The sequence below is a fragment of the Trypanosoma cruzi genome, genomic scaffold (genome assembly GCF_000209065.1).
Source record: "Trypanosoma cruzi strain CL Brener 1047053516725 genomic scaffold, whole genome shotgun sequence".
Classification (NCBI taxonomy): Eukaryota; Euglenozoa; class Kinetoplastea; order Trypanosomatida; family Trypanosomatidae; genus Trypanosoma; species Trypanosoma cruzi.
In genome coordinates, this window is record NW_001849575.1 from 99,194 (window position 1) to 119,705 (window position 20,512).

The following is a 20,512-nucleotide window of genomic DNA, read 5'->3' on the forward strand; positions in this document are numbered from 1 at the left end:
ATGACATGTAGCTTCACTGGAGATTCTACTTTTCACTCGCTTCTCTTGAAATGCTTTCCGTGCCTTCATTTCTGTTGTTTGCCCATCACTCCATTGCTAGTGTATTCAGGATACTCGGTCAAGGACGGCCGCAAGTACAGACGCATATAACAAGCGCTTTTTTGTTTTTTTGTTTCTTTCTTTCTTACTACACGACGCAACCAACAGACAACGACGAGGAAGGATCGGAAGGGAAAAGCAGAAGAAGAGGACGAGTAATAGTGAAGGCCAGGGGTGGCTGGAAATATGGGTCTTTGTGATTCAAAATCAAAACAGGTGTTATCGACGAGTGGCGTAGCAGAAAAGCGAAAGAATTCGTCGAAAGGCAATGGGCCCGCGGTTTCATCCTCCTCCACCGCTGCTCCTGGGTTTCCACCCTCATTCTCAAGCACCGTTCCTGCAGGATCCTCATCCAATGCCCCTACTACTACTACTGAGAGGAGGAGGGAGGGGGTGGCTGTCGTACTAAACGTCTACAATCTGCAGAGACGCAGCGTCCGTGGATCGCGAAGTCTGAATGAGTGGGTTGGCCTCGGCGTGTACCATACCGGTGTGGAGGTCTTTGGTACAGAGTGGTCATTTGCAGGCTGTGCTGGTTGTTCATCGCATGTCTGTGGTATTTTCCCCTCTCTGCCGAAAACTGTGTTGCCTCGGCAAATGCTGAAGGAAAGCATCGTGCTTGGATACCTACCGCCGGACACAGAACCGTCACGTATTTATGCCGTGTTGAGGAAAATGAGCCCACTTTGGTCCGCCTCCAACTATCATATTTTTCAGCGAAATTGCAATCATTTCTCCCGTGCGTTTTGTGATGCTATCAGTAAAGAGTTTCCGGAGATTAAATTGAAGAAGTTCCCATCGTACGTTAATCGGGCAGCGCGCGTGGCAGACATGATCCTCCCCGATGTATTTTATCGGTCATGGACGAAAGGCAATAGTTTTCCGAAGCCAAATTCGCCGATCCCGGCGGCGGCGGAAGGAGAAGACACTGCGGGTGCATCTTCTTATGGCTTTGGCTCGAAGGATGAGGGCGTGGCAACGATTCCGATTCCCTCCACTCGTGAGGCGATGGAGTCCATGACGGTGCGGGAGCTTAAAACAATGATGTGGGTGAATGGCATCTCATGGGATGGATGCATCGAGAAGGAGGATTTGATTCAATCCGTAGAGGCACACCGGCAACGACATCCTCGAAGATGAAAAGAAACAGGCATTAGGTCTGATGCTTCTTTGAAACGCAATAAAACTTGTGCGGCGGTGCTGAGCGTGTGCGCCGCCACAATATCCCTTTTATTTTATTTATTTATTTATTATTATTATTATTATTATTATTTTGTAATGCCCTTTTATTCGATGGGGCTATTTACTGCTGGAATTATACGGAGTAAGACTCACACATGTAGACTCGTGATGATTTTATTTTCTTGCTGTGCTGCTCCGCTTTCTCTTTTCTTTTTTATTCTTTTCTCTCTCTTTATGCTGTTCAATTATTTTATCTTTTTTTTTTTTTTTACTTTCTTGTGTTTTTATGTACATAACATTGGATGATTTTGGCACGTTGAAACATGTGCGTTTGCGTCGTTAGCGGTAATTAGAGCATCCAGTCAGCGAATACCACATAGAAGGAAAGTCCTACTGCCTCCTTGCATAGAAGAATTTGTGTGGTGTATTTCTTTTATTTTTCCACCCTTTCCACACAAACAGAGAGAGAGAGAGAGAGAGAGAGAGAGAACCTCTTATTACTGCATCGTTACAATGTCGGGCGATGAATCTGCGCCACGCACAACGGCTGAACGTCTTCGTGCGGCACGCCGGCGGGAAACGGCTCTTCTCTATGAGCAGTCGTTTGACCGTCGCCGCTGCAGTTTTGTTCGAGGCCCGCCTTGTTTGGGAAGCGCCGCAACCACGGCATCATCTGTTAGCAGCGATGTGCCCTTGGTGCAGCAAAACAAAGATACGCAAGCACAATGCACCAGCGTGATTGCAAAAAGTGAATCACACGAAACCGTCACAGCACGTGACTGTAACGTGTGCGACAGCGACTCATTGCCCATCACACTGTTTGCAAGTCCACTGAAAGTCCTCGACCGCAATTGGAGCGGCTACAACACCCCACGGCGACCTGACTGGTGTATGTACGGTGCAGGCACACACACACCGAAGAAAAAACTATCAATGAATACCGTTACTAGCACAAGGCGACAGCCACCGTTACTTCTTCGTCCTTCTTCGGCAGCCACGACGATACGGTCAAACCTCACGGGGGGTTTGTTGTCAAACCGTGCCACCAGTCGACTGATGACCACACCGCGGGATCGACCCTACTCCTCTTCTTCTTCGTTAATGACTCACAATACAACAATCTCGACAGCGGCGACCGTAATGACGATGGCAGCAGGGACAAGAAGAGCAGACAGCTTCCGAACCACTCCGAGGAGATTAAGTTCTCAGAGCACCGCTTCCACACGTCCACCAACGGCGAAGGGGCAAACTGGTGGCATGGGTGTTGTGGTTTTGACGAAGGAAGAGATTCAACGCCTCCATCAACTTATCGCTTCATCGTAATTAGCGACCTCTGCTATTATGGGCCAAAGGAGAACTCATGCTTGTGTCGGGTACATACCCACATTGGGACGAACTCCAGCAGTTTTTACTGTAACCATCTTTCTTATGTATATTTCTTCTTTTCTCTATCCTCTTGACGAATCACATGTGGCTTAAAATTGTTGTTGTTGTGCATATCCTTTGCGTTTATTGACTCCTTGTTTTCTTTTTTTTTTTTTCTTTAACGAATTTTGGAGGTGTGCGTGTGGGGTCCCTCCTTGCAGTTGTCATATAACAGAGAGTGAACGACAAGAAGTGGGTGGGTGGGAAGAAAAGGTGAAGCAAAAAGGAGAAAAGGAAAAAAAAAAAAAAAAAAAGAAAGAAATAGTTCAGTAAGGCAAACGCTTATTGGTGTGGAAGAGGGAAAGGAGAGGGAGAAGGGGGAAAGTCTGTGGGTCAGTTTGCTTTTTGTTTGTTTGTTTGTTTGTTTGTGTAAAAGAGAAAAAGAGCGAAATAATAATAATAATAAACAGGTAAAGAAAATAGGGGGTACGGCGAGGCGGAAATGTACTTTTTTGGGCGTTTCTCTTTTTTAGCCATTGCCGTCCTCTCTGGAGCGTATTCCGTGTATGCAATCACAAAGTATCGTGCCGCGTGTTGCGTGTCTCGTGCTCGACTTGTTATCCCTCGCGCTGTGTCGCTATTTTATGCCTCTCTCAGAAAAAATGATTCTGCGAGGGATTTTCACCAACACCAACACCGCGATGACGATGATCACACGGCGAAGGATACCGCCAAGCCTTTGGCGGCGCAGCCAGGAGTGGCACGGGCTTCTTCCTCTGCAGGGAATTGGTCAGGTGCGACTGAAACCTCAACTCCATCCGTCTCCTGCCCTGTTGTATTCGTAGATAATACCAACTTTGAAGCAAATGTGCGTGCGGTGGTTTCACTCTTGCTAAAAAACAATAAACAGGTGCGATTGTCTACCAAAGGCGTGCGGTGTCCGGAGTTGCTGGAGCGTGCGGCAGCGTTGATGGAGAAATATGCTGTCCCATGCCCAGAATATGATATTATTTCCCCTGGAAGGCCATTTGTTTCTGGTCTGCTTACATCCACCGCTGCAGAGACACTTCTGTGGGCACGGCGTGGGACTTTTTCCTCCTTGTTGCTAGGACAACCAATCTTGGATGCGCTGAGTGCCGATCGCTACGTTGAGGCTATGACTCTCAATTTCTCTTCAAAGGTACGTTGTCTGGTGGTGGTAGATGCGGTGGAACAGTTGGAATTACTCTGGAATGCCGCCAAGGCGTGGATTTCGGATCGTGGGTACACCCGATTGGGCTTTGACAATGCAGTGGAGTCACTGCACTTTGAATTGATGGTCCGTATTGATTTCTCGGGTGACTCTTTGAAGAAATGTTTTTGGCGCAGCGAGGAACCACAAACACTTTGTAGTCCTCGTCAAGTGACGCAATTCTGCGGCAAAGTAGGGGAATTTAATGCGAAACTATCGAAGGAGAAGTTGCCGGTTGGGGTTCAATTTGTTATTCGAGGGTTGTGGACATATGAAAATGGGCAACTGTCACAAATGGATATTGCCCCTAACGTTTTACCCAACGCCATTGGATGTACTCCAGCACGGTGGTTTTTACGGTACCCACTCTTGCAGTGGTACAAGCAGTATGTATCAAGGAATCTTCAAATGCGCTGTATGTCGATTCTTCAACGATTAGGGTACAAGAAAAAGGTGTCACCCGAAGATCTTCTGACGAGTGGTGGAAGCAGTGTGTCACTGGTATATTCTGCACAGGATAGCACTCTTGCTGAGGTATGTATGGGTGCGGGATTGTTGTGTGGACATCAACTGGATTGCTACGTTGATTCTCCCTTTAAGCCATCATTGTATTTTGCATTGTCTGTGACACGAGTGGCACCACATCGAATAGTCATTTGCAGTGGATTTGGGCATAATCTTTCGGGTGCCATCCCAGTCTACCCACCACAGCTGCAATCCATAAACAGTCATGGTGCAGACATTGATGATGATCTTGAGGTGGGCGTGATGGTGTTAGATGGCACACCAGAGGAACGTCTTATTAGCATTGGAGATCCCATTGTGTTTCGTCCCGAGTACAGCAGTGTGCTGGCTGAGCTTGTTGACTCTTTCCTTCTCATTACGGAAGAAGGTGAAGTTTCAGCAGTGATGCACACTTACAGAGGAGAAGGATGGAATATATGGGCATAATAAACTAGAGACCGCAATGCATATGGAGGGATTTGTTAGCCGTAGTTAGAAACTTATCTGATTTATTATTAATTATTAATTATTAATTATTAATTATTATTTCTATTTAATTTTATCTATTTCTCTATCTTATTTATCTATATCTATATATCTATATATCTATATATCGGAAGTAAACTTTTCGAATTTTGTATTTGCATCCTTTTGCCCCCTCCGCCTCCGCCTCCTCATAAATTAGCGTCTCTTCTGTATCAATGAAACGAGATTTAAAAGAGGGAGGGGGGAAGAGAGGGGAGAGTTTGCATGGAGAGCATAGAAGAGATTGTCAATATATAGATATATAGATAAATAAGATAGATAAGATAGATAAGATATATATATGCGTGTGTACAGTAGGGTATCGTAATAATTTCAATGGGACTGGAGAAAAGAAAAGAGAAAAAAAAAAATTTATTTATTTTTCTTTCTTTTTCTTCTTTTATTATTATTATTATTTTTTTTTTTTTTTCTGAAGGTGATTGGGAATAGTGGTAGTTAACGCAAAGGGGTTTGGGTCTCTCTCTTTCTTTCTTTCTTTTTTTTCTTTTTTTCTTTTTTTTCTTAAAATAAAACGGTTTCATACATCATTACATGGATGTTTTCTCTGATGTAAGCGAATTGATTTGTGTTGGGATGCATGTGAAATGTACGCACCACCTTTTTGGGTGCCTTTTTTTTTTTTTTTTTTAAATTTTATTTCTGACCGCTTTGCTCATTTAATTTTGCCGTGGAATTTATATTGCGGTCAGGGGCGTGTTTGTAAGATTGCCGTTCACACTTCTCTTTGGGCAAGGCTAGAAGCCGACTGATCAAGAAAAGGAAAGAAAAATAGCCACAAACACGCACAGGGACATATACATACATATAGTAGCTTTATCACCAGAAAGGAGGGGCGGGGGGGACGGAACGTACATGGAGGAGAGGCGGCAAAAGTTTTACCCGGAAGAAGAACTTGTCGCGTTGGTGCGATCTCTTGACCGGCCGCAGGATGAGGGTCTTTTTTCAATGGACGTCTTAGTTGTGTACCCTCACCTTGAACAGGAGTACACGCGGGTATGTCCAAAGCGATGTGACCTTGCGACTGCCGCGGAGAAGGCCGCCAATGAGGCGTACAGCTACGACGTGAACCTCACAGCTCTGCGGGAAGACATTAAGTTGATGGTAAATAACTGTTACCGCTTTAACGGCACGAAGGGGCCTCTAGCTAATATTGCCGAGCGATTTGAGGCGTTTGCGAAAGAGCAGATTGACGCGTACGTTACAAAAAAGGCCGGGGGACGCCGTCTATCGTCGTTGCGACTGTCTGCTGTCACCGCCACCGCGGCGGAGACGAGTCGTGGAAAGCGACAGCGTGTTGAGTCCAAGGACACGTCAGGTGTCCATGGCTCCCAGAAACCACAGCCGCATAGAGGTGGTGACAAGAGTCGCTCCGGTGAAATGGACGGTCTCTCTGCGACTAGCGCGGAGATGGTCAGGCTAGTGGACTCTCTGAACCGCCGCGAGGATCAGGGGGCCTTCGCGGTGGACGTGGCGGAGAAATACCCGGAGCTGAAGAAGTCATACGAGGAGGTGTGCCCAGTGAAGATGAACCTTACCATTCTCAGAGAACGTGCGGCAAGTGGGTATTATCTGGGAATTCCGCAACCAACAACAACATCAAAAAATCCGGAGCCACAGACGCAGTCGAAGCGCAGGCAATTGTTGGCGAGTGATGCGTCCCCGTCGTCTGTCTTTGGCAGCACCACTGCAGAGTCGTTGGTGCTGCTGCGGAATGACGTGGAGCTGATGGTATCCAACTGCGTTCGATTTAATAGCAATGTGCAGTCGTGGGTGGAGCTTGCGAGATCTTTTCAATCTTTTGCCCACAAGAAGATTGACGACTTTGTTATTCGTCACGTCCCTGCTTTAAAAGGCACCAAGTCCGGAGTTGACGCATATGTCACGGGGGAAAAACAACAATCGCAGCAACAATTACTCTCACAGGCATCAAAATCACAGCAGTTGCATTTTACCAGCACTCAAGATGATGAGCAAATGGTTACGAGCACACATTCTTTTGCTTCCCCTTCTTTTTCTCTTCTCTCTACGGCGACTGCAACAACATACGCAATGAAGGGAAGGGCGGCCGAAGCTGCAAGCCCTCCGCTACGGGCCCCGGCGGTGACAGTTGCGAATTACATCACACCAACCATTGTGCCAACCGCACTGCAGCCAGTGTTTGCAACACCAGATGCCTTACGCCGACGGCTGGTTTCGGACCATCTTCACCGCGAGACGCTTCGAGCACGTCTTATTCGCTCATCCACTCGTTCTCATAATGACAAAGGGGACAACAAAAATACTATCAACAATGGTACTAATAATAATAAAGAGGAAGAGGAGGGGAAGGAGGAGGAGGAGGAGGAGGACGGAGCGGACAAGAAGGAGGAGAAAAATTCCGTCCAGCACACGTATAACTCTGCATTTAGCTGCCGTGCCGTTCTTTGTGCGTTTGCTGCTTCCGTAAGGGAGTTTTATAGATTGAAACGGGAGTGTCAAAACTTTGTCAACCCGTTTGAGTACCCGCGGCAGGAGGAACAGCTTTACATGGACTGTATTGTTCTTATTGAGCAGCAGTTTGAGCGTCTTTTTCTCCACACACTTCTGTACGATAAGGAGAAGGCAGACTTTTATGATTGGAATGCCGAGAAGGCTGTTCGGAAGATTGTCGGAAGTAGTGAGGTTACCTCATTAAAAGAAAAGGACCATGAGGGTTTTCTTTGTGGTTTTGGGTCTTCCTGGCTTGATGATGCACACTTGTGTTATCTTGTTCGTTTTCTGCAGCATCTTCCACAACTAATGGGACTTGCCTGCGCCACAACTGTTCATTTAACAGGGACAGAATTAAAAGACGCGAGGCCGGCACTACAAATCACGGAGGTTGCTAAGGGTGTCATAGAGAAGCTTGCCAGAATCACGGAGGAACTGTTGACATTTATTGCACAGTATGAGCAGGAGGCAATGAATATGGAGAGTCATGCGGAAATTGGAAAAGAAGTGTCGTAGAAATCAACAGGGATGCCGCGATTTTTGTGTTTCTCTCTCTCTTTCTCTCTCAATATATATATATATATATATATATATATATATATACGTGTTTGTGTTTTACTATTTTAATGATGTTGATGTTTAAGATGATGATGTTGATTAATATCTTCATTATTATTTTGTTTGGTGTTGCCTTTCAATGGGTGCGAGCGGTATTTCGTTGTTGTTGTTGTTGTTGTTGTTTGGGCATGGAAGAGGTCTGAGAATGTTGTCATGTATCTTTTTTTTTTTTTTGATGTTTTCTTTTTCTTTCCGCTGATTTGACACTAAATGTTTTCATCATTGAAGTGAAACAAATCCACACAACGACACGGATGGAGTCACCGCGACAGGAGCCGTTGCCGCAGCAGCCGTCAGAATTGAACACCAACGCTGCCGCGGTGTTGTCAACGACCACAACAGAATCGTACGTCTACACCTGCCGCATGTGTCGACACGTCTTGTTTATGCACCACGAGATTCTGCCGCACTATCCTGAGCCTGTTGGCAGCGGTAACAAAGGTTTTAAATATCGCGGTGGGGGTCACGCCTCTTCACAGCAGCAGCAAGGGCTTCACGCAGCGCAGGAGGGTGGTGATGTCTGCACAAGCTACTTTCTCGATCCGGACATCTCCCCGTGGGTGGCGGAGGAGAGCCGTGAGGTGCATCAGGTGAGTGGCGGCCTTGACGTCATGCCGGACACCATTTACTGCCCCAACCGCAAGTGTAACGCAAAGATTGGGACACAGTCGTGGGTGGGCTCACAGTGCTCATGTGGTGCGTGGGTGACACCGGCATTTAAGATACATAGTAGGGTGGTGGACAAAATGCCCGTTGCACAGTGAAACACACACACACACACACACACACACACACGAAGAAAAATGGAAAAAGAGAGACGCATTTTTTTTTCTCTCATTTGTCTGTTTGTTTATGCATAGATGATGAGGAAGCGGCCTCACTCACTCTCTCTCTCTCTTTGCATCTGTGTGTGTATGTGTGTGTTTATCGCTTTTTCTTTTTTTAAGGTGCGACGCATAAACGAGACGAAACGGCCGGCTATGGACAACTATACCGAGTGGCAGAGGTGTAGATGTGGTAGCGACACATCTGTGGGAATCACACACGCTGATCCCATTCTTTCAGTTGCTGTTATTGTTGTTGACTTCACTTATGGGTTGTTGTTGTTTTTTTTGTTTTTGTTTTTTTTCATCTCCTTCTCCCTTTCCCCTCACTCCCTCCCTCCCGCATTCATCCACTTTTATTCCACGGACAGGTTGAGCTGACGGAAAGTAAATAACGAAGAAAAGGAAAAATGAAAGACGCCCTTCCGCACCTCATGGGCGATGAAATTTTAGCATATGTTCGTTTTTTCCTGGATTGGACCGACGCTGCACCACGCACCGCAACTGGGCAGGTGCATCACCGACTCATTACACTCGGCACGGGGGATGAGGAAGACGAGGAGGAGGAAAAGGAGGAGGAGGAGGAGGAAATGTTGTCGCCGCAAACATTTAGTTATGAGAGGCTGCCTGGTTTGGTTCGGCAGATTTCGGATGGCATCGTATGGGGTCAGAGTCGCTCCGCCTGCTCGGTGGTTATACGCAACGCCATGAAGCATGTGATGTCCGACAGGTGTGCGGGAAAACCTCGCGGTCACTGTACCTCTTCCATGAGGCAAGGAACGACTGTAGAGAAGCTTCTTGCCGTTGCCCACAGCACTCAGTACAGGGGGCCACTCGTTCTGTTGACGTTTCACCCGAATGAAGCCGTTCGTATTTGGTCACGCGAGACACTTCTGCGTCTGGTGAAAATTGCGGCATCATCGTCTTCAGAGCCTTCAGCCGCTGCAAGTCACGTTTGGCTTTTAGGTATGCAACTGTTGTGTGCAATTAGACACCTCACATGCGTTTCGCTGGATGTACAAGAAGAGGGCACATGTCTTCTTGTGACCGACGGTTTTTGTAGTTTGCTGGCGGTTCTTATGGCGTTAGACACGAACTTGGTGGGGCTTGAGCGTCAATTGCTTCAAGGCACTTTCGCAGCGGGGGATAAACATTTGGTTCCCTTCTGCGGTGTGTCGACTGCGACAATTATTCTTCTTGGTGGCAGCATGTTGCTTTACTGGCTCCTTACCATGGGACCGGCAGAAAATAATAATACAACAATGGAAGAACCCGAATCAGCAACTGGAATAAACTTAAAGACGTCATCCGTAACGGAGGAGTTAGCAGGGATGCTCAATGCTAAGCTTGGCATCCACACAACGCTTCAGCCTGCTTCACTTGCCAGTGATACAAAGCGGGCTCTTGTAAAGATACTCGTGCATTGTCTCTTTGAGAACTCCAAGCATGCCGTAACGTCATCGCGGGAAGATGAGTTGTGGTACAAACGGCGCATGCGGGATTTATGGTGTCTGGCGTCACAAATCGACCCACCATCACCGACGAATTCAACAAAGAAACAAAGCGCCGGTGGAACTCTCTCTTCTCCACCGGCGAAGTCAGCAGGTTGGATGTTGCGGTTCCTGATGCGGAATGCGTCTGTACAGCTTAACATGCAGACAGCATTACGTGGAGTGAGGGAAGGAGCACAAGATGATGTCACATTTTACACGATGGAAACGGCCGTGCATGCCCTCCGATGGCTATTGACGGCGTTGGCGGAGACGCTCCCTGAGTTGGCGACCTCCCACTACTACCATGAGTTTCTGCGGTCCATTCAAGAGGACTGTGTGAAGTTAACAATGGCCGTTGCCATGCGAACTCAACAACCGCAAGTCGCTTTGATGCTTTTGCGGCACCTTTTGCTTACAGATATTGTTTTATTTGGCCGCGGCGGCCAACCGCCACAACCTGGGGACTGCCTACGGAGAGCGTGGGAGAGTATCCCCACGTTATTGCGACGGAGTGTTATTCGACAGGGTGGCAATACGGCCTCTAACTCACCATGTTCGCCGTCGCTGCTCCTGCGGGTAATTGAGGTGCTTGATATCACAATGGAGCAATCGTCTGCATGCGCCTGGCTGCACCTGAAGTCATTTAAGGATGGACCGCAGCCGCTGGCGTTGGTGCTGAGCAAGTGCATACAACGCATCACAGAAATTATGGAGGGATCTATGGAAGAAATGCGGCACCAGTGGGAAGAGGCGGTGATGATGGGAGGCAACGGCAACGTTGTTAGCGGCAGTGGTTTGAATCTTAACTATAATAATAATAGTTTTAGTAGTAACAATAATAATTATTTTTACTACCATAACAATCATGATAACAAGAATACTTTCTATCAGGGAAACACTTCTTCTGCCGCCGCCTCTCGACTTCTTTCCTCGGGTTCCTCTATTCCTCGTCTAGCGCATGTGTTCATGATCTCAAAAGATCACGTGACACGTCGTCTTGGGGAGGTGCTTTCTTCACTATTTCTTCGTTCCTTCAGTTTGCTTGCGCAGGACACATTTCGCGCTGACGCGGCGAACTGGCTGCTAAAACTGATTCTACATGACCCTGTGCTGCAGGAGAACATGTTGAAACTAAATGACGCAAAGGTGGACTCGACAGTCCGTGAAAACGGTGCGACCTGGGTGCCGGTGATGTGCAGTTGTAATTGGAGCAATTTGCCAACAGAGATTCTCACCATGTCGTGGTGGTTGTGTGCACTTGTGACGGATATCTGCGTACTAGAAATGTCGTTGTGGGACCGACTGCTGGATCTTGTTGTCACGCAACTTCCCCCTCTCACTACAGAGAAACAAATGCTCATTTGCTCTGCAAACTCCACCATCAGTTCTGCGGTGGCGGTTGCTGAAATCCCGGCTTCAGGGGATGAGGCAAACTTCTCTCAAATTCAAAATTCTCTCCGCCAATGTGCACAGCACTTGTTGCTTGTGCTTGTGCAGAAGTGTTCCTTTTATTCGGCAACCGTATTTGCTCGCGCTGTCCTGCATGTGGCTGCCATGTCCTTTCCGCCAACGCGGACTCCATCGGATAAGTGTTTTAAAGGTGCTCTCTTGAAAGCTTTTTTGCGCGTTCTACCTAAGCTACCGGCGGAGGCAAAGGACATGCTGACGGAGTATGCTCCGGCCTGGTTGGCGGAGATTCTTCGTTCCGCGCAACGGGGCATTGAAGACAGCATGGCGAAACAAAATCGTTCTCTCCAGCAGTACGAAGTTGAGGAGAAACAAATCATGCAGTTGGAGGAGGAGAACCGCACACGGGCAAGGCAGGAAGAAGTGATGTGTCGCTCAAACAGGGAACGTCGTTTGAAGGAGCTGGCGGATGAGCGCGATCAGGCAACACACAGCGCCCCTTCTGTTGCGCAGATGAAATCTGCGGTAAAGCGTCCGCGTGACAAGTTGGCTTCACTCATGGTTGCGCAAACTGGACCATGCAGCAGAGAGGGAGGGTCGTTGCAACAGCAGCAGCAAGCCACACCACAGTTGCGATTGGAGGGAAACGATGACGCTAGCCTATTAGTTTCCCAGCGACAAGCACCACCACCACCTACGGCGCTCCAAAGATACTTGCAGAAACTTGGGGAAAAGAGAGTAAATGAGTTATTCCGTGTTGAAAACCTCAACAAGAGTCTAGAGGCTATCCGTCGCATTGCTGGCAACACAGATTTCTTGCAGCGTCCCCCAAACACAGACGATATTATTGGGTATGGACGACATTGTCTAGCCGTCGATGTACCTGTCATTCCGTATCATTTCTCCGCGACTTCAAACGCCGCTTGTGACCTTTACGTGGCGTCGTTTCTCCCTCATATTGCGCTTGAATTGCGCTACGAGTTGCATCAAAAATTTGATGAAATATTGGAGTCATGTCGCATGCGTGAGTTTGGAAAGAAGAGGCGAGGTGACCGTCCGACGACGCTGTCGGCAATGCGGGCACGTGCGATGGATTCCACCAGTAATTGCTTTCCTGCTCCCTCGTTGTGGACCACCGAAAACGGGTTGTCCGTGGTGTGCACCGGTGATGTCACGCTTAACCCGCTGGATCCCAACTGTGTGCAGTTTAGTGTGGTGTTGCAATCTACACCTAGTATGACAACGGTAGCATCTTTGAGTGCGGGCCTTTCAGAAGGCGACGTCGCAGTTCTTCTGTTGCCACTTCGTCACATCTTTACCTCATTACCGCGCCCGTTTCATGATAACGCCTGCAGCATACCGGAGGCCTGGCGAGTGCTTGGATGTGTTCCAAAGATATGTCTTGTGAGTTCGCTGCAACCAGGAGCTCGCACAGCATTGCTCACGGCATTCACTTCTGCGACAAAGACGGCATCGTCCTTTTCTTCTTCTTCTTCTTCTGCTGTCGCCGCTTCCCTTAGTGTTGGTGGTGAAAATGGGGTTGGCACCATGTCGTTGAATTTCTTGCACGTAATACGAGCATTTGCTTCTTCACAGACGCATTTTTATATCAAACGACTCTCTTCAATTGGTCCATCACTCGCCACTGTGAATGCGGTCCATGACATTCAACGGAAGATGTTTGCTAGCACACTGCTGGAGCCACATCGGGAAGCTAAAATTAGTCGTATGTATTATCATGCTATTGAGAGGGAAATTGTGTTGAGCGAGCGCTGGGAGAAAGTTTCTCTTGCTCTTGTTCTGCACCATTGCCTTAATGAGTGGCAGAAGCGAGCCATTATGGCAGTTCTTTTCGCATTTGCACCAGGATGGGAAGCAACTGCGCTTGAGAATCCGCTCCCACTCTCACTTCTTCCGAAGCCGCCGGATCTCTTTATTATTGAAGGACCGCCAGGGACGGGCAAAACCCAAACGATTGCAGCTCTTACGCTTAACTTGTTGCATTACTTGCCCAGAACTGCCCGTCGGGTATTGGTGTGCGCCCCGTCGAACTGTGCTGTAGACGAGGTGTTGTTGCGGTTGCGGGGTACTGCAAAGCGTGTCCCCCAACTTGGGGATCTGCAGCTTCTTCGCGTGGGTGTACGAGACAGTGTTGACCGTGAGGTGCTGGAATCCTTGCCGCCTCTCTTTTTTGACGACTGTGTGAGGGCTTTGGCGGATGTCTCCAACACGTCGCACAGCATAAGTGCAGGACGGATGATGCGTAATGGAAGTGGGGATCTGCTGAAGAATAGGAATCGCCAAAATATACGTGATCATGTACTGTTTGGGGCCCATGTGGTTTGCTCCACGTTGGGGTCTTTGAGTCAGCTGCAACGGGCGGATTTCCTTTTTGATGTGGTGATTGTGGACGAGGCCTCTCAGGGCACGGAGCCCGATGTTCTACAGGCGTTAATGCTTGCGAAGAAACGGGCAGTTCTCGTTGGCGACTTTAGACAACTGCAGCCTACGGTTCTTTGTCAAGTCGCCGCTGCGCGTGGGCTAAAGCGTAGCTTGCTGCAACGCCTATTGCACCAGGGTCACCGCTCGTACTTTTTGCGTGAGCAGTACCGTATGCACCCTGACATTTGTGCATTCCCGAATCGCTACTTCTATGGCAAGAAGCTTCTCACACATGCGAGCGTCATGGCGCGGCAGCGCGATGGGCCTTCTCAGGCATTGCCCCTACCAACAGACATAAGGAGGGTGCCGCGATTTGTGTTTGTGGATGTACAGGATGGACTCATGGAGTGGGGTAGAGGACGCTCGCTGATGAACAGGCAGGAGGCGGAGGCGGTTGTGTTGCAAATGCGTCGTTTCCGTGCGATGCTGCAGCTCACCCCGGAAGAGTTTGCTCGCCGTACCGGAATAATTACATTTTATCAGGCACAGAAAGAGGCGATTTTGCAGTTGTTGCTTCAAGAGGAGCGTCGCAGCGAGCTGCAGGTTTCTACAGTGGATAGTTTTCAGGGGAAGGAAAAGGACATTATCTTCATCAGCTGCGTCCGTGCCCTGCATGCCGCGTCCCGTTTGGATGGCACGGCGGCACTGGGATTTTTGGAGGATTGGCACCGCATCAACGTCTCCCTCACTCGTGCCAAGGAGTTCTGCGTGTTGTTTGGGCATAAAAAGACATTTCGTGCCGCGGCCGCGTTGAAGAGGCAACAACGGGGAGTAGAGGAACACTCGTCTTGCAAATTTGAAATCATGGTTGATGACGACAAGGATGAGGATGAAGACGTTGTTCATGATGTAACGCCGCCACCGCCAAAGTCTGATGAAGATCCCCTCGTTCTGGATGAACTAGTGCAATATGTAGTGGAAGCGTCGCATAAGACACCGCTTGACAAGGGCGCGTCCGCAGCAATCTTTAAGAACCATAAAAACCTGCATGTTCTGAGGGAGCTTCTCGCGCGGTCTAATGAGGAGCAAGAATTATAGAGCACACACACACACACACACAAAAAAAAAAAAAAAAAGAGGCAAACGGGTTATAAGAAGCAGCGAGTTCTGGAGACGAAAAGGAGGAGGAGGACTTTGTGATTTTTACTGGGTGAATATGGAGTAGACGCAACATGTTTTGGTTTTCCTTTCATTGTATGTATTGGGTGTGTGCCTTTTGATTCTCACTATGTTGCTTCTGGACTCAAGTTGCAGTGCTTAGGGGGATGGGGGTGGAGATGGAAGAGGAAAATTGTTGTTTCTGCGTGTATATACATATATCTTTTTATATTGCCCTTTCTTCCCGTATCTGCGTGTCTATTTGTTTCTGTGCTTGCAAAAAGTCGATGTCAGCCGCGAAGCAACCGCAGCGAGTGCAGCTTGTGGTACGTGGGCGGCGGTTTGAATCCAACGTGGAGATTCTCTCGGCGTACTGCTTCCTGTTCCGCAGCTTCTTCCATGAGGCATTTGCAAAGATAACAACTTCCAACGGCGTCAAGGGGGAGAAAGATGACTGGTGGGTGTGTTACGAAGTCGCCAGACGCACACTTCAAGTGTGCCTTCAGCGACCTGTCCATGATGATGTGGTGGTCGACGTTATATCTATCGAGTTGGACCGGGAGGCATCCATGTGGAGGTTTGTCTACACCGCCGAGACATTGGCGCCGGAGGATGTGGGTGTTGTTTTTGTGTACATTCGAAAACTATTTTGTTGGAGCCAACAACAACAAAAACAACTAAAAGAAGGACAAACAGAGTGGCAACAAGAGCCACAGCTGCCTATTCGTTGGGAGGAGATGCCGTATGACACGCAACTCGCGATGGCGCGAGTGGTCTGCACCTTTGGTGTAGAGCCACTTGTTGGACGCTTTGATCGTCCCACCGCCCCGCTCAATAATCATGGGAAGAGGACTGAAGCGGATCCCGTTTCATTGCGGGAGAAGGCTGAGGTGTATGCTCGGCACCGTCTTCAGCAGGAGCGGTCTGTGGCATGTGGAGCCACAAAGGAGAAGTCAACAGAAGCAGCACTGGAAAGAGGGAAAGATCGTTTCCATTACGCCATTGCGGATGAGGATTTGGTGTTGGAGACAAAGGCGTGTTCGAGGTGTGGGATAACTGGACATGCTGATGTTGACTGCCCTCACTGATAAACGCCATCTTCATTGGGAACGGGACTCGAATTTGTTTTGTCATCATTCTTCCCTTTTATTTCCCTTCTCTGTGTGCGTCATATATACATATATACTTTCCTTTCGGTTCCAATACGAGATTTTCTCCCTATTCCTTTGCTTTTTTTGTTGCTGTGCAAGGAAGGAAAAAGCCCCATAGGGGACGGACGTCGTTTACTGCCAGTGAGTGCCTTTCTGCGTGTGTCTGTTTGTGTCTGTCTCTGTTTGAGCGACGGCTGATAAGTATGGCGAAGAGACAGCGCAGACAACGCAGTCCGGACGCCAATTTTGCCCGCGAGGCTGCTACGGTCGCCGCCGGAAACAAGAGTCAGTTTGGGGAGGAAGAAAAGAAGGAGATGGCGATGAATAAACAGCTTGACCTCTTTGCCCCGATTCTGCAGCACTACATCTCGCTCTTGGCGCCCACGTGGACCGTTGGTCCGGGCGTGGGTAGTGATGATGGGGCTCAGGTCACGAATGACGTGAAGCCGGCCAGCCGTCCCGTGCATAACGGGAAGGGAACAGGGGATGTCGGTTCACAAGAGCAGCAGCAACCGGAGCAGAATTCCAGTGAATTCTCACTGCCCCAACGTTATGAGGTGTTAAATTCCTTTGTTTTTCCTTCCACAGTCAACGGCTATCTTTCTCGCGTTTCATTGCTTCCGGACGATGATAATTCTGGCATTGAGATGAAGCGGCACCGTGTTGAGTCGTTTCCGCATCAAAAGGAGAGAGAAGAGAAGTTGCTGGAGAGCATATGCCGCATCGCAGAGGCACGACTCCCGCCGTTTGCGGATGACAGTGAATTCATTGCAGCACACGAGTCTCGGTATGTTTGGAATGAATGGGTCGCCCTTACCTCCGTTTTTGCCAATGCCAACACGCAACTGCTTCGGATGGTGACGACGGCGAAGTTGGACCTTTTCCAGCAGTGTCGCCCCTGTCAAAAGGTGGCGATTGACATGTACACATCTCACATCACCACAAGACTGCAGAAGATGCGATTACCACCCCGTGTCGTTCGTGTGGCGCAAAAGTTGCAGCTTCAGCCCCGCGAAATGGAGACGTTGACTTATGTGCTTGTATGCCATTGTGGTTCCGTGTGGCCGCTGAATTGCGGCGGTAATGGCTCTCTGACACCTGCCGCCCTTGCGCTTCACAACAACCTGAGCTCGTTTCAGCTGATGCATTTTCTTGCAGATTACCGCGAGCACATAAAGCAGGGAATGCTGACATCGGATATTAAGCTCAAGAGCAGCTTTATGGACTGCAGGCTGGCGATGCCGCAGGAGGTCATCGCAGCACTATCAGGGGACAGTCTGTCGGAGGAGCAGTTGATACGGCTGGAGAAGACGGCATTGGCGGAAATTCTCGTGGAGGAGCGTGAAGATACAAACATGACAGCAGCGGCGGGAACGTCAGGTGAAAAGGCGATGTATAAAACCGAGAAAACGCATCACCCAAACAACGAGGACGCCGAGGAGGAGATGTCAAACTGCACCAGCGGTGGCAGCACGCCCAATCTGGAGGCACTTGTCGTTGACCCGAACATCCTGCAAGTCGGCGAAGAGGGCAACATTGAGACGGCGGTGACGGAGCGACTGCAGAAGTTGCTTTCGAACCTTCAGCAACCGCAGCAAGGTGGTGGTACTACTGGACGCAATGGCAGTGTCGCGTCGTCCACCTCTTGTGTTGTGACAGGGTCCACTCTCCATGTGCCGTATGCAAGCGACATTGATTACATGGACGAGTCATTTAAATTGATTGCAAATGTTGTGCGGCTTCGAGGAGCGGAAAGTGAAATAAAGGATGAGGATGAGGCGATTTTTACACCAAAGACAAAGATGGAAGCAATGATTCGAGAACTTCGAGGTAAAGTGCGCGTTGCTACGGCTATTCATCGTTCCCGCACCGAAGCAACAATAAAAGCTGGAAAATTTCTTCCGCGTATTGAAGCACTCTCACAGCGTCTACAACTTTCCGATCTTGAAAAGCGCATTATGTTGTTACTCATTGGAAATGTCGTTTCAAATGACATACTTATTGCCATTAATGGCCGTTATGTCATGCGGGAGGGACAACGAGTGCTGACTGTTGGCTACATTCTCTTTGTCCTTTGTGATAATTTAAAGGAGCGTGTGGCAGCCCGCAGGTCTTTTTATCAGTCTGGCCCGCTTATCTCGAACAGTGTGCTTTCCCTCTCGCTGGACGGTGGTGGCCGCACCTGCTTTAACACAGACCTCATGGACTACGTTGTTGACATTGATCGCAAGATTGTGGATTATCTCATGGGTACGGAGACGGAGACGGCGGAAATGGTGCCCGGATCACGTCTTTACATGCCGGTTGTACCAATGGAAAAGGTTGTGCTGCCAAAGAATACCACGGATATGGTTGTTACTACGATTCAGCATTATACGTTATTTGAGCAATGCAAGCGGAGTTGTGGTTTCCATGAAGGACTGGGCACGAGCACAGGCGGGCTGGTCTTCCTCTTCTACGGGCCAAGTGGTACAGGCAAGACCATGCTGGCTAATGCAGTCGCCCATGAACTTCACAAGCGTATTCTTCTTGTCAGCTTACTGCAGTTTAAGAACGACACTAAGGCTCCAGAGATGTTGCGTTTTATCTTCCGTGAAGCGAAGTTAAACGATGCGATAGTGTTCTTTGACGAGTGTGAATCCATCTTTGAGTCCCGTGAGACCAACCCGCTTGTTACTTCCATTCTCGCCGAATTTGAGAAATACGATGGCCTGATTGTGCTTGCGACAAACAAGGCACAATTGATTGACGAGGCCATGAATCGCCGCATCTCCCTCATGGTGGAGTTTCGCCTTCCTGATCAACAGATGCGGGAAAAAATTTGGCGTGCCCACCTCCCAAGTAACCTTACACTGCACGAAGATGTCTCTATCGCCACCTTGGCACTCAACTATGAACTCTCGGGTGGTCTTATCCGCAACGCGACACTCGCTGCTCTTAACAGGGCGGTGGCGCGGGAGAAGACATCAACACCAACGTTATGCATGCGGGACTTTGAGGAGGGCGCACGACTGCAGTTACGCGGCTTTTTTCTTGCGGCAGAGAAACCGCCTGGCGCTTCCACGGAGTCGTATATCACTCCAAAGAGGTCGCTTGCCGATCTTGTGGTGGAGCGGCAAACGCAAAAACAACTTGATGCCGTGGCCCGGCTTTCGAAGGGCCGTAGCACACTCTTTTCACAGTGGGGATTTAACGAGGACGATTGTGTAGATCAAGGGGCTCTGTATCTTTTTCACGGTCCTAGTGGAACTGGGAAGAGTCTGGCAGTAGAAGGAATTGCGTATGAGTGTGCCGCAACGATACGCCTCTGTAATGTGGCAGAACTGTTGCTTGTTGGGGCCCTGAAGGTGCATGAAGTGTTTGATGAGGGCCGTAAACTTGGCGCCATTATTGTTTTTGACGAGGCGCAAGTGTTGTTTAATCATTCTGAACAGAGTCTACATGTGGCGAAGCTTATCTACTATCATGCCGTGCGCTATCCACGTCCCGTTATTTTTATTGCAACAACAGGAACGCCAGAAGCATCAAGCATCGATGTGCGTGCGACACCCTTAATCTTTCAGCAGGAAATTCTTTTCCGTCTGCCAACGCAGCAGCTCCGACGAGAACTCTGGCGGCGAGCGCTGCCGGAGAGGATGCCTGTTGCCGACGATATTGATCTTGATGTGCTCAGTGAGACGCCTGTGTCGGCGAAGACAATCCACTCGGCGGCATTTAACGCCTGCTGCAGTGTGGCCATGCTGAACAGCGAGGAGCGTCGACTGACGATGCAGATGCTCCGTGATGAGCTTGAGAACATACGGCTAAAGGAAAAGCACTGCCAGCCCCATAGTGTTATGTTTGCGTAATTTACAGGAAACAGAAAAGAAGGGGACGAGAATTAAAAGAGGAAGAAGAGGTAGTGGTGGTGTTGGTGGTGGGATCGTTAACACAGCGATGGGCACTGCAGGTGAAATTACGAGGGAAGATAACGAGAGAGAGAGAGAGAGAAAGATAAAGAGAGAGAACAACAACAACAACAACAAAAAAGAAAAACATATAGAAAGAAGGAAAGAAGGAACGATGGAGTGAATTTGGGTGAGA

At 48.8% G+C, this 20,512-nt stretch overlaps 8 protein-coding genes across 8 annotated transcripts, besides 21 other annotated features; all 8 read left to right on the forward strand.

Annotated features, from left to right (window-relative positions):
• Nucleotides 1–20,512: part of a sequence feature (heterozygous, Esmeraldo-like haplotype) that runs on past both edges of the window.
• Nucleotides 286–1,239, forward strand: Tc00.1047053506755.90 (hypothetical protein, conserved; the record flags this gene model as incomplete). The annotated part of the gene is made up of 1 exon (XM_813656.1): nucleotides 286–1,239. One exon carries the CDS (start codon nucleotides 286–288, stop codon nucleotides 1,237–1,239), a length of 954 nt encoding a protein of 317 aa, XP_818749.1.
• Nucleotides 1,347–1,372: a microsatellite.
• Nucleotides 1,481–1,567: a sequence feature (T-rich).
• Nucleotides 1,742–1,770: a microsatellite.
• Tc00.1047053506755.100 (hypothetical protein, conserved) lies at nucleotides 1,795–2,604 on the forward strand (the record flags this gene model as incomplete). Its single annotated transcript, XM_813657.1, has 1 exon — nucleotides 1,795–2,604. The coding sequence occupies one exon, from the start codon at nucleotides 1,795–1,797 to the stop codon at nucleotides 2,602–2,604; it is 810 nt and encodes a 269-aa protein (XP_818750.1).
• Nucleotides 2,927–2,968: a sequence feature (A-rich).
• Nucleotides 3,043–3,075: a microsatellite.
• Nucleotides 3,149–4,828, forward strand: Tc00.1047053506755.110 (hypothetical protein, conserved; the record flags this gene model as incomplete). The annotated part of the gene is made up of 1 exon (XM_813658.1): nucleotides 3,149–4,828. The coding sequence occupies one exon, from the start codon at nucleotides 3,149–3,151 to the stop codon at nucleotides 4,826–4,828; it is 1,680 nt and encodes a 559-aa protein (XP_818751.1).
• Nucleotides 4,880–4,995: a microsatellite.
• Nucleotides 5,157–5,197: a microsatellite.
• Nucleotides 5,278–5,336: a sequence feature (T-rich).
• Nucleotides 5,385–5,426: a microsatellite.
• Nucleotides 5,538–5,566: a sequence feature (AT_rich).
• Nucleotides 5,780–7,912, forward strand: Tc00.1047053506755.120 (hypothetical protein, conserved; the record flags this gene model as incomplete). Its single annotated transcript, XM_813659.1, has 1 exon — nucleotides 5,780–7,912. One exon carries the CDS (start codon nucleotides 5,780–5,782, stop codon nucleotides 7,910–7,912), a length of 2,133 nt encoding a protein of 710 aa, XP_818752.1.
• Nucleotides 7,238–7,297: a sequence feature (GA-rich).
• Nucleotides 7,965–7,999: a microsatellite.
• Nucleotides 8,114–8,137: a microsatellite.
• Tc00.1047053506755.130 (hypothetical protein, conserved) lies at nucleotides 8,269–8,778 on the forward strand (the record flags this gene model as incomplete). Its single annotated transcript, XM_813660.1, has 1 exon — nucleotides 8,269–8,778. The coding sequence occupies one exon, from the start codon at nucleotides 8,269–8,271 to the stop codon at nucleotides 8,776–8,778; it is 510 nt and encodes a 169-aa protein (XP_818753.1).
• Nucleotides 8,780–8,809: a microsatellite.
• Nucleotides 9,071–9,143: a sequence feature (T-rich).
• Nucleotides 9,249–15,218, forward strand: Tc00.1047053506755.140 (hypothetical protein, conserved; the record flags this gene model as incomplete). Its single annotated transcript, XM_813661.1, has 1 exon — nucleotides 9,249–15,218. The coding sequence occupies one exon, from the start codon at nucleotides 9,249–9,251 to the stop codon at nucleotides 15,216–15,218; it is 5,970 nt and encodes a 1,989-aa protein (XP_818754.1).
• Nucleotides 9,380–9,427: a microsatellite.
• Nucleotides 11,135–11,211: a microsatellite.
• Nucleotides 15,221–15,240: a microsatellite.
• Nucleotides 15,446–16,366, forward strand: Tc00.1047053506755.150 (hypothetical protein, conserved; the record flags this gene model as incomplete). The annotated part of the gene is made up of 1 exon (XM_813662.1): nucleotides 15,446–16,366. The coding sequence occupies one exon, from the start codon at nucleotides 15,446–15,448 to the stop codon at nucleotides 16,364–16,366; it is 921 nt and encodes a 306-aa protein (XP_818755.1).
• Tc00.1047053506755.160 (AAA ATPase, putative) lies at nucleotides 16,633–20,277 on the forward strand (the record flags this gene model as incomplete). Its single annotated transcript, XM_813663.1, has 1 exon — nucleotides 16,633–20,277. The coding sequence occupies one exon, from the start codon at nucleotides 16,633–16,635 to the stop codon at nucleotides 20,275–20,277; it is 3,645 nt and encodes a 1,214-aa protein (XP_818756.1).
• Nucleotides 20,402–20,434: a microsatellite.
• Nucleotides 20,435–20,454: a microsatellite.